A 12,730-nucleotide genomic window follows, 5' to 3' on the forward strand; every position below is an offset into this window, starting at 1 on the left:
AGTTAAGAAAATAAAAATACATTGCACAACACCAAACAAATGGTAAGGGGAAAAATGGATAAATCATTTGTTAAAATAGCGCATTAAACCTGTTAACATGGATGAACAATTTGTTTACTTCCCTCAACCACTAGTAGATGAAAGTAAATTAGTCACATTGTGGCACACACTAGGAACCTAGCAATGGAAACGCAGGTACAAGATAATATAAAGCAACATTAAATAAAGTTCAATTTTGCATGACGGGGACAAACTCCGCCTTTGTCTATGCCTAGTATCATATATTTTGTTCAGTCAGTCCAAGTCCAGAAAAAAGATGAGAGTTGTGGTAGGTTGACATCCAACGTAAAATTTAGTCACTTTATTATGAATAGATCCACTATAAATACATATGATGGGGACATATAAACAGAAGTATTTTACATTTTTATGAGATGCTATTCCCAGGTCTGTGTCGATGATGAAAGCATATATGAAAAGTAAGATACATAAAATCAGTACAAAAAGTATTTGTTACCAAAAATGCATGGAAGCATGAAGTTCTTTTAGGAACTTATACCAAGTACAACATACTTCTTCAAAATTGTCCTCATAAATGAGCTGGAATGTGGATACATACCTGCAATGGGTTTTATAGATATTAAATACATAATCGTTTTCAGCAGAAGCAGAGCAAAAATAAGATCTGAAGAGAAATTCCTTGAAATATTTTTTTTTTCAACATTGCAGAATAACATACTAAATTACTGCTTACTGAAAAATATAAAAAGTATACCAAATAATGGAAAAAGAAACACATTATTAACTTTTTGGAGCATCTAAAAAGGAGAGCTTTTAATGGATTGAAGGCATATATTCATAATGTTGCAATCAACTAATCTAAGAATATAAACCATTTTGCAGTGAACTGTCAAATGGTAGACCCAATTCCAGCATATATCCACTATCTGTCCCTCCTAAACTGCATTGTTCTATATGCAATTATTTTTGAGGAATATAAACTTACCTTAAGATAACAGACCTTGCCACGCTGTCATTTTGTGTTTAGATGATGAGAACATTTTAAGGAACCACCATCACAGGCCTTCAACTGAGACTGCAAGCAACTACAAACATCGACTCTGAATGATGCAACTAGAGAAGCTTCAGCACAGATTATAGTATTGATGAAACCACAGCAGTAGCATTTGCTTACTGGAGGCTTATAAAAATCAAAGATGCCGAGCTTCACCCAATAATCTCATTATAACAAAAACAAGTATATTGGCTGCTGAAGTTAATGAAGATACTGTTATTCCAATACTTGTATCATAAGCCTAGGTCACACTTGAAGGCAGTGTGTTATCCTTTCTTCTCATATTTCTGAGCAAACTCCTTAAGTAGAAGTCTCTGCCGAAATGCCAAATATTTATCTAAACTGGTTCCAGCCCATTGCTGACAAAAGCTTTCATCAGTTGGAACCAGTGAACTGAGAGGAAATGGTCCCTTTGGAGCTTTCTTTAGGTAAACCAAGAACCTATGGCGAGGACGAATTCTTTGGTCCAAAGACAAACTCAAGTACATGGGATATTTTGTCAAGGAATGCACCTCATTATGAAGTTCATTGATCAAGTACTTATACTTAGGCTTCAGATTCTCCTCCAGTGACAATGATAATACCTGAAAATATAGTCAACAACTCAACACTTAGGAAATGTACAAGGAAAGCTACCACAACCAAAACAGATTCAATTTGAATGACAACATTTGAATATCTTCATAGCAGGGGAAAAAATCACGATTAAAAAACTCATAAAATGGAGACAATATGAAAATATTAAACTGCATTTTGCAACACAAACACAATCAATTCCAATAAAAAAATGAAAAAAGAATTTTACAAAATTGAAATAAGTATATCAAGGAAGCAAATTGACCTGTGTGAGGCTGGTCAAAACTTTCAAGATGTCAGAATCCTGCATCCCAATACTCCTCAGAAAATTAATTCTAGGCAGCAATCCATCATCAATACTGTAATGGAGGAGCTGAGGATGTTTCTTCACCATCTTGACTACACTATCTCTTGGAGCTCCTAATTCCTTTGACAGAAAAATATAACGAGTATTCCATGATATGTCAATGCGCTGAACCAGGATCTGAGGGCTAAGCTGCACAACTTTACCTAAATCTTTTTCATTAATGCCAACCTCCTCAACCAAGTATCTGACCGTGGGTCTCAACGAATTCTCAAGACTATAAGAAAACAGAGATGGTGCAGCAGCAATTATCTGCCCTACTCTGGAACTTGGAATACCCAAACCCATCAAGAAAGCAACATGAGACTTCAAATTGTTCTCCACCGTGTACTCCAAAATCTGCGGCTGCCTCAAAATTATTCTTTTTACATCTCTATGTTTGACACCAACACTCAACAAGTACTCCAACCTTTCTTGTGCTGAACACACATTTATTTGAAGGGAAGGCATGTGCCTCTCATACATTTGAATAAAGTGCGAATCCTTAAGCCCAAACGTTCTCAAGTAATCAAGAAGTGGAAACCATTTTTTATCCAATTCAATTTCTTCGGATAATTGAGCATACCTGTTCTTGCCATTTTTCACATCCAATTGGTCTTCATCGATTTTGAGGCTTTGTCCAGACTTGGATGGTCTTAGACCCTGGCCTTTTTCTGATTGTTTCCGGCCACCTTTTCTAGTTTTATGCGTGTCCTGTGATTTAACTCTCTTTCCATTGACATCAAAGTCTGCAGTTTCGGCGAAATCATCCTGCAGAGGCATCCCAAAATATTATCAAAACTGTTACAACCAAAAAAAGAAAAGAAAAGAAGAAAGAGTAGCATATCTTGCACTAATTTATGCATCTGCATTCATGTCACAACTACTGTGTAGATACTAACAGAGCTGATTTATGTTGTGTACAAACAAAGAGATTACTTCATCCATAATAATGAATACAGCCAATAGCTGAAATGTGTTAACGATTCACTTAATTCTTAGCCCAAAAAAACCAAGATACAAAATTTACTTTTGAATGGTAGACCTTTCATAGAGGTCGGGCCCTGGTACGATGACAAGTTTTTACCACCCAAAGCAGCCCGTCGTTGGTTCAAGTCTGGGAATAAGACTCTCTAAAAATAATTACAGGTAAGGCTACCTACAAATCACCTTTCCCAAATCCCACAGAAGTGGGAGCTTTTACACATTGGGTACGATCTTTAATTTTAGACCACTCGTAACTTTTAGGAGCCTAAAATAAACCATTGGCTTAATTGTTGATTTTGGTAGTGGTTTAGCCCTAGTAGCCAGAATTTAACATACAAAGCATCACATTCACACATAAACGTCAGATTTTCACTTTGAAAGTGTTGAAAGTTCAGCACCTTTGAGAAGCAAAAAACAAAATTTCAATATGAAAACGTTGATTCCAATATTGTAGCAGCATAATCGAAAGTATTCACCTTTCTTTTGACAAAGTTAAATCTCACATTCAAAAGCCAAAAGCATGTTTTTTTTTTTTTTTTTTTTTTTTTTTTTAAAAAAGCTTCCAAAACCATATCTTTCTTTTCTATTAAGAATAACTGTCGATTTTTCTGATTTTCTAATCAAACAGCAGTGAAATCACTTCGAAAGAGACGAAATATCAGCAATTTCAAGCGGGAAAAAAAAATTCAATTCCGAATAAATTTGATAAGCAAATCTTAATTAACACGCAGAAATGAGAAAATAAGTAATGTTCTTTATCTTCCAAAAGCAACGAAAGCATTCAACCAGTTCCTAAGCTAAAAATCAAAGCGCAATTCTGCTTCCAAAAACAGTAAAATCACTTCGATAAGAGTCTAGAAACTTCAATGCTTCCGATTTAGCATGTAAAATTTCACACAAACACAGAAGCAGAAATTAAAAGCAAATTTATCAGCTCAAGTACAAGAAAGAGTAACAGAAGCTCACATTGGGCAACCAATCATTCTCTGCCACGTCGTCGTCATCATCATCATCATCATCATCGTCTTCGCCGTCGTCGTCGTCTTCAACAGCCTTCTCCTCATCGCTATCAAACGGCGAGAGCACGTTGCCGAAGCGCGACCGGCGGTTGGACTTGAGAATTCGAGAGTTGGAGTGCGTAGAGAGCACCACGAACCTACACGCGCCGCTCCTTCTCCTCTTGCTCCGTTTAACGATTCCTTCTCCCTCTCCTCCAAACAAACTGGAGAGCGATTGTTCTGTCAAATGCGAAGTTGAAGAAGAAGTAGGAGGAGAGTGAGAGTGAGAGTGAAGGAGAGTATTGAAGGTGTAGAAAGAGAAACAAAACACTGCCATTTTTAGAGAGAGAGAGAGAGAGAGAAATGGAGAGATTTAGAGAATATACTCAAAAACCCTAATAAAGCTATAATAAATATCTACTGTTATTACTGTTGAAGACTTATCTGGTTGATTTTGCGGTGGTCCTCCTGGTGGGACTGTTGTTGCGTTGTGGAGCTTATTACAGTGAAATGAGTAACGATAGTGTTTTTGATTTGAATCGCTTAATTAACGGGGGATTTGTACATGGTTTGTGTTTGGCCGTTATGGAGACAAGGAGGGACTATACAATTATAATAATAATCCGATTAATAGTTTCTCCTCAACATGTCATTTAGTTTATTATAAATAATATTAACAATCAAAAAAATTTATTAGATAATACTGTATATATTTTAGTTAATATTATATGTTTTTAATGAGATAATAATATCTCATAAGATAGTTTTTCATTGTTTTTTATTTATTTATTTGGTAGTTAGGGAAGAGAAGATTTAAAATCTAGTGTCTCTACCAATCAGTTGAGCTACAAGTTTTTCGAACAAATTTTCTCATTGTTAAGCAGAGTAGATGGTTAAAGAGACATTACATGCAACACTATAAAATCTATTAAGACAAATTTTCATGTTTTAGAAGTGGAAAAATATGACTCAATAAATCTGTAAGAGTCTTCATATAGGTCTCTACACACTTTTAGTTAAAGCAATTTATAAAAAAATAAAATAAAATAAACTACACATTTTCTATTTTAATAAAGCAATTTTTCAATATACCTACATCAATCTCAATACTTTATCTCTAATTCATTTAAATGTTTATTTTTTCTCTCTCTCCTAATAAGTAATAACATTTATTTTCTCTCATTCATTTCCCAATTTCAACCTAAATCTTACATCAACAACTCAATCAACCTAAATCAAACATCATCAACAACTCAACAATCAAAGACCAATAAGACAATGTCTAATCAACAATCAAATAATCTTGGGGTAAAGGTTATACACAAAGAGACAACACCAGCTTATCACATCGTTCAAATCCAACGCTATTTGGCAATCCTCATTCCCTCCACCGTCCAATCTCTCTCCCTCTTGTCCTTCCTCTGCTCTATGTTAGCCTATGATATTTTGTGGAGAGAGAGAGAGAGAGAGAGAGAGAGAGAGAGAGAGATGGTGAATAAAAAAAAATTGTTTTAGTGTGTTGATGAACAATACATCATTAAGTGTATTGAAGAGGTATTATTTATTACCACCGCACACCCTTGGTGCGATGGTCACTCCACAAGTATAAATACTTGTGAAGTGTGGGGGGCAAGAGCTAAGGTTCAAGTCTCCAAGATAGAACTTTCATACACATATACACTTAGATTATGTTAAAGTATAATTTCTATATTATATATATATATATATATAAGAGGTGTTATTCATTTGTTATTATTATTATTATTTTTTTATATTAAGTGTAATGCACAAACCTTTGAAGTGGATTTAGTTATACTTTTTGTTAAATGTTAGTTTGGTGAGCCTAATGCTAATGCATTTTTAGAAATTATTATTAATATTATTTTTTAATGTTTGTTGGTATTATTATTATTATTATTAGATAAGTAGTTGACATGTTCCAAAAAAAAAAAAAGAGATAAGTAGTTGATATCATATTTAGAACTTTTTTGATTGAATAATTAACTTTTATTGAAATAGGAACAAATAGTTAAGAGATGTCCTCTCTAAATCTGCAAATTGCCACTTGCCAGGTTGGTAGATGCAGGTTAATTTGTAATTTTATTTATTTACTAGTATTAGGCCCGTACAATGCACGGCTTTATTAAGAATCATATGTAAATTAATGAAAATAAAGAATAATAAATTTTACATTAATTAAAATTAAATAGATAATAAAAATAAAGTAATCTTTTGCTCTATTTTTTAAAAAAAAAATAAGTAACCTTTTACTTTATGTTATATAATGAATGCATATTGTGTAAGTTTGAGTTTTTATAAATAAAAAAATCATATATAAGTCCAAAATTAATTGAATGGAATAAGTTAAATAACTATGCAACTAATATAAAAGGAGATATCTGAAAAATATAAAGGAAGTTTGCATAATTAAAACTCAAGTGCATATTTAAATGAAAAACCTTGAATTCAATAATTAAAAAAAAAAAATTTGAAAGCATATTTAACTGGTAGCCTCAATGTAATAGTTAAGAATTATGAATAACCCGAATTACTAAATATTAAAAAATAAAAGTAGATAAACTTATGCAAAAATTGAATTTTTGTCTTTGAAAGTGAGGAAGGAGGCACCACCTTTTACCCTATTAAAACAAAATGTGTAAATATAAACTTCAAGAAATTTTTTTTAGAAAAACTTTTGATCAAGTGCTTTGAAACCACAAGGAAACTCCTTGAAAAAATATAATAAAAAACAACATGAATAATAATAATAACAAAAACAAACAAAATTGGGAATTTATTTTTTTGAAGCAAAGAGAGATTGAATTTGAGTGAAAAACAAATAACAAATAACCCAAAAAAATGATAGAAACTTGGACAAATATTAATGAAAAAAATCATGAATCTGGCTTTATTATTTATAGTGACCTGAAAATCTAAAGATGAGAGTCACAATATAAAAAAAACTATTATCCATAATCATTCCTATAAGAACCAGATTTGGATTCCAAGCCCACTATGTGGATGGACTTAAGTCCAAAAAACCCAAAACAATGAATTTGTAGAGAATGGATTGAGTACTGAGTCTTAGTTAATCCAACAGACGCTACAAGAGATCTAAGTATTAAGATATTGAACAGAAAAAAGGTTTGTAATGAAAACAACTTGTCCTCGGCAAGATCCGAGGTGGTCTATTCTTATATATTCTTCTCAAATTTGATTACAAGCTTTGTTCTAAGATGTTACAGTCTTTCTCTCGTGAATTTTCTTCCGCCCCTCTTTTTTGGGCATCATCTTCCCCTTATATACTCTCTTTCCTCCCCATGTCCATTTGCCACGTGCATCCAAAATGGCCGGTCTTGATACTTGTCCTATCAGCACCTTCCATCCATCTCCAGCTAGTAGCTATAAGGCTGAAATATACTGCATTTAATGCAGAGACAGCAGCTTTTGTAGATATTTGTTGTCTTTCTCTACTCCTTTCCTATCCAGCATCGAACTTCTAATCGTGATGCGACCTTGTAGGATGTTTAGGACGGTAAGGCATTCCTACTGATCTCAGATCCCTATTTCCGATACGAATTCTCTTCTCGGACATCTTTTGGACTATTATGTACAATCCTTGTCTCTTCCTCTTCTACCCTTCCAATAATAGCATTGCTTGGCCATCCTCGGACATGTTAATATCCTCGGATTGGGCCATAGGCCCAGAATACACAGTTTCACCAATATCTTCTGACTATCTGGTCCCCACAATTCCTATATATATATCCAACAAACAAAATTTCAAATATGGTAAACTTTAACCCAAAAAAAAGAAAAGTTGATAAGAAGTTGTTTCTATTTAAAATAATAATTTTAAATTGTGAAGAAGTTGTTATAAGCGCGCGCGCGCGCGCGCACACACACACACACACACACAAAAAGAAAAGAAGAAAGAAAAGGAAGAAAAAAAAAGGAGGAATTGATTTAAAATCAAATACCATAAAAATCAAGTTGTTAATGTTAATAACAATTTATTTTCCTCTAATATACGGTAAAGATCAAGTTGTTAATGATATTAGCTGCTTCTTCTTCTTCTTCTTTTTGTTATCCAAAAATTTGATATTTATCCAAAAAATAAATAAATTTAAACAAAATAAATTTGGAAAAAAAAAAAAGATAGCAAATTTATTATTAATTGCTTCCCGTATGTATATCCTCCCAATGAAAGTGGGTTTATTTTATTTTATTTTATTTTTTTAATTCATGGGATTAGCTATACTTCTACGTACACTACTACACATTTTAATATTTTATACTTTGAATTTTATTTTTCTTTCTATCTTATTATTTTAGGCTTTGTTGATAATATTTAGATAGACATAATTGTAAGTTGTAATTGTATGGCACCAACCAACTAAATTTACTTTTCAAAGAGGAAAACCAACTAAATTTAATCTCTCTTTAAAATTTTACGTTTTGTTGAATGTAGGTAGCGTATTTTGTTAAAAAACTTATTTTTTTAATATAAGTGGCATGTTTGGTTAAAACTGCTTTATTTTATAATACACTATACGTACAAATAAGGATTAGATGGATTAGAATTGGATTATATATAATACACTACACTTAAAAAATAAGGATTAAATGGATTAGATGAAGAATTTGGATTGTAATCAAATTAAGATTTTTATCAACTTAGAAATTATAGGAGAAAAAATTATATATATATATTTTAAAAATTTTAAAAAATTTCTACAATTTAGTGAAGCCACTTGACTCAACCATAGCTTCTAAGCTCAACTTTTATTATATAGTATATGATTTTTTTTTGGTGAAAGGTTAATTTGAAATAGGATAAAAATAATTAAATAATGCCTAAAATTTCACATTAAAAAAAAAAAAGCCAAAATTGCAACTTGCCTCAGTGCCACTAGCCACTTGGCGTTGGGATTGTCTCCTAGGCCACAGGATATAAATCGAAACCTACTCATAGACAAGTCAACAACACATGTTTTAAGAATTGAATAGCTAAGAACAATAAGTCTTTTCTTCCAATGTGGCTCACCCTATTCTTGATGAAAAATATCAAGTTAAGAAAGATGGTTGGAGTTGATAACTTGAATGGAAGGTTTGGTAACGGGGGCTCTGTATAACTTTCTTCACAATTAGCAAGACAAAACCGTGTACAAATTACAACCCAAATTAAAAACCTTTAATTAACAGAGTAATACTCTAGTGATTAGTGGATTAAACCCTTTAAATGTGTCATTTATTAGTACCTAAACTGACAAATGGTGGGTCATAATCATTTACATTCAAGTGGGAACAAACAAACATTTCCATTTGAACGAAACGGTGCGTTTCCAAGACTAGCTAAAGCCATAGAAGTGGACCCAGAGAAGAGATTTGTGATCCACACAAGCTATTGTGTGGTTTGTTGCGAACCCAAAACCAAAGGAAGCCAACTAGCCAACGTGGCCCAATTTAAAACGGTCCAGACCTTATGTTTAGTTAAGCTTCCATGGCCGAATATGCTTTACTCTCTTTCCAATGGAATCTTTAAGCCCTTCACTTTCTTCATCGCTTGTTCCAAGCTCAAACAACACTTTCTCTAAAAGGACAGCCACAAAATCTAATGTCAATCTTGTTTGCCCAAAAAATTACACTAATTTGATTGGAAATCGAAGATTAACTACAAGGATTAAGGTGATTAATGATGTTTCCACCACAATGAATCCGGCTGGGGTTGAGGTCACTTGGCAAATTGTTGTTGGTGCTATTGGTAAGTATTATTTTACGATACATGATATGTATTTTATTTTTGAACAGTGTCTTTTTTGATTATCTCATACCTTTAATATACATTTTAAAAAAAAATTAATTTTTAATGTGCAGCTGGAGTTACACCTTTTGTGGTGGCAGGGATAGAGTTCAGCAAAAGAATTGTAAGCCCATATTATTTAGGCCTATATTGTTGACTAATGACTTCCTTGATAGAAGAAACTGGGAACTTTGTCTGGAACAAGATTAGAAAATGTTACATTTTCTTATATTCTGGCAGATAGCACAGAGAAGATGTGTGGTATGTGGAGGGTCAGGACTTGTTCTCAGAGAAAAGGACTATTTTAAATGCCCCGAATGTGGTATGATTCAATTTTTGTTCTTTATAAAGTTGTTGTCGTTGTTGTTTTTTTTTTTTTTTTTTTTTTTTTTTTTTTTTTTAGTGCGTAGAAACAATGTAAGCCAAATCCTGAATAACTCTACTAAACGCGTACAGAAAACACAGGAATTTCAGCAGTGATTAACTTTGTATTACCAATTGACATCAACTTTGGCAGGTAGCATTTAAGTCTAACCTTACTGCAATGTCTCGACAAATTTTTTTTTTTTTTTTGATAATCAATGTCTCCTCAACTTTAATTAGCAGAACATTTGACCCACTTTATTACAAAATTAAAGTCTTGACAAGAAGTTACTACCCCTAATAATGTGAAAGAAAGAGATTGCTGATACAGTGATACTAATGAATAAGGAGTTGAACCACAAATTAAGGAATAATTATTTTAAAAATGTTATATTCATATTATTTTTATAACATTTTACAACAAATCTTAAATGATAGATTGTTATCCACTATTATGAGTAAACAAAAAATAATTTAAATTGTGAATTTAAATTAAAACTAATAACAACTTATCATTTACGATTTATTATGAATGAACATAGCATTTTTTTAATTGGAATTTGTTGTCTTGTAATTTTCACATTTCACATAGGCGTATTTTTTTTTTCCTGGATAAGTTTATGGTACTCTAATTTTTTTACGAATAAGCATAAAGTCAAGCATCGAAATGGCAAAGTCATTGGTTGGGAGGTTGAAATTGTGAGGGTTGATGTATGGCAAGTGACATAAGGAGTGACATAAGAGAAGGAGAAAAGTCTTTGAGAAAAGCACAAGATAAGTGTAAACAATATTATGTCTGTACCATAGGGGAATAAATTAGGTATACGTACGCACCAGAGGGTTTTAATGAGGATGACCTAGATTGAACAATGAAAATTATATATGGAGTACGTGTACCATGGGGCTAACCTAGCTAGATGGATTCTGCCTTTAGGACTTAAATGGCTTTCTTTGGGCCATGTATAGCTTATATCGTGCAACAAATTGAAATAGCTACTGTGCAGAGCTTTATGACTGTGGACTACTAGAACTTGCATGTTGACCCGTTTATTTGGAATGAGACAAGCAAATAATCACTGTGATTGGTTCGATATCAAGATGATTTGTGAGCTTCATAACATTGTAATAACTATGAGTTTAAATAAAATATAAAGTTCAAATGTGTGGTAGGTGTCAATATATTGTCTTATGAGTCTTATAGAAGTTTAAAGAATCTGCTGAATTCCACTCTGCACTTCTTAAAGAAGCTTATTGTCTTCTCTAATCTTAACATAGGAGAAAAGAACTTTTATATTAATTTAAGCCTTGCTCTACTGAACAACCCTACATCCTCTGTATATAAATTATCAAAACAAAAACCCTACGTCCACTATATGGTTGGACAATTAATTTTTATGTCCTATTTTATTCCTCTCCTCTGTCCTCCAAACTCCCTCCTTATCCAAATATGAAATATAGTAAGTGAAAACTTAGATATTAATAATTAGTGGTTAGGAGTTTTGTAAATGAGTAGCATAGTTGTTCTCTTTTATAAGGAGATTAATTAAGATTCAAATCTTCTCTTCATTGTTGTAATTATTGAATTATATAAAAATAAAAATAAAAATATTAAACATAAGTTTTTTTTTTCTTTTAATAAAAGAGATGAATTGTGAGTTCAATTAGTTCAATACTTAAAGACTTTTTTTTAAAAAATAAATAAATAATATAAGCTAAAATCCTACTTACACCAAAGAATAATAAATGACTTATCTGAATCAGGCCCCACATTCTTTGGTCTTATAAATTATAAACATTAACATATTTTTATAGCATTCTAAACTAAAATATCTCCTATGGGACCTATCCCGCTCATAGTTTTGTTTGGAAAAGTGATTTATGTCTAATTAGTTGCAGAAATTCTTGTACCATTTTTTTTTTCTTTCTTTGACTGCAAGTCACCATGCCAAACTCACGTTTTCTCATTTCACCACTAAAATTAATCTCAAAGAGCCACATGTTATTGCTGTTGTACATAGTACACAAAACTCCTATTTTTATATATAAGGCTTGAGAGATGATTAGTAGGTAACTTTACCATTAATTTTTGTTTAGAGAGACTACTTCACAGTCTCAAACCTGAACATATCACTTTGTATATAATTGTTATAAAACAATTCTAATTTCAATTTGATTATAAGCGAATCATTCTTCACTTGTGATGATTAAGGTTATTGGATGATTATCTTGATAATTGGTAAATAAAACTGCAAGTTACAATGATACGTTTAATAAATAAAGTTCTATTAACTTACAGTTTAAAATTTTATTCTAGTTATACTATAATTTTATATTGTAAATGGTATTTCTTTTAGTTGTGAATTTATTTAATTATAAAAATTTTCCAGAAAAATTTAATCGCAGAATTAATTTAATCTTAGAAAGGATCTATTGAGAAATTTGTTAGGGACATGAACAAAACATAACAAAAATTAGGTAAAAATTTTAATTTATTTTCAAACTCAAAGATATATAGAGAAAAATACTCCAATTGAAAAAATAATATTAGGTACGCACATGAGGCTGTGTGATTTAATAATTTTATT

General features: G+C 31.8%; 1 protein-coding gene across 1 annotated transcript; it reads right to left on the reverse strand.

Moving 5' to 3' along the window:
- Positions 1-333: 333 nt before the first annotated feature.
- On the reverse strand, positions 334-4,554 carry LOC112006179 (transcription termination factor MTERF9, chloroplastic). Its single transcript, XM_024038478.2, has 4 exons — positions 3,948-4,554; positions 1,917-2,765; positions 1,007-1,659; positions 334-619 (listed from the first exon to the last, which is right to left on the reverse strand). The coding sequence occupies exons 1-3, from the start codon at positions 4,314-4,316 to the stop codon at positions 1,342-1,344; spliced, it is 1,536 nt and encodes a 511-aa protein (XP_023894246.1). The 5' UTR covers positions 4,317-4,554; the 3' UTR covers positions 334-619; positions 1,007-1,341.
- Between the last annotated feature and the right edge of the window lie 8,176 nt (positions 4,555-12,730).

Source organism: Quercus suber, unplaced genomic scaffold, assembly GCF_002906115.3.
Source record: "Quercus suber isolate HL8 unplaced genomic scaffold, Cork oak 2.0 scaffold_350, whole genome shotgun sequence".
Taxonomy (NCBI): Eukaryota; Viridiplantae; Streptophyta; class Magnoliopsida; order Fagales; family Fagaceae; genus Quercus; species Quercus suber.

What these genes read in the sequence shown, in the direction of transcription:
- LOC112006179 (XM_024038478.2), bottom strand. Translation starts at nt 4,316, where the DNA reads ATGGCAGTGTTTTGTTTCTCTTTCTACACCTTCAATACTCTCCTTCAC. An exon ending in AGAATGATTGGTTGCCCAAT is followed by an intron (nt 2,766 to 3,947) that starts GTGAGCTTCTGT and finishes ATGCCTCTGCAG; the next exon opens with GATGATTTCGCCGAAACTGC. An exon ending in TTTTGACCAGCCTCACACAG is followed by an intron (nt 1,660 to 1,916) that starts GTCAATTTGCTT and finishes CTATATTTTCAG; the next exon opens with GTATTATCATTGTCACTGGA.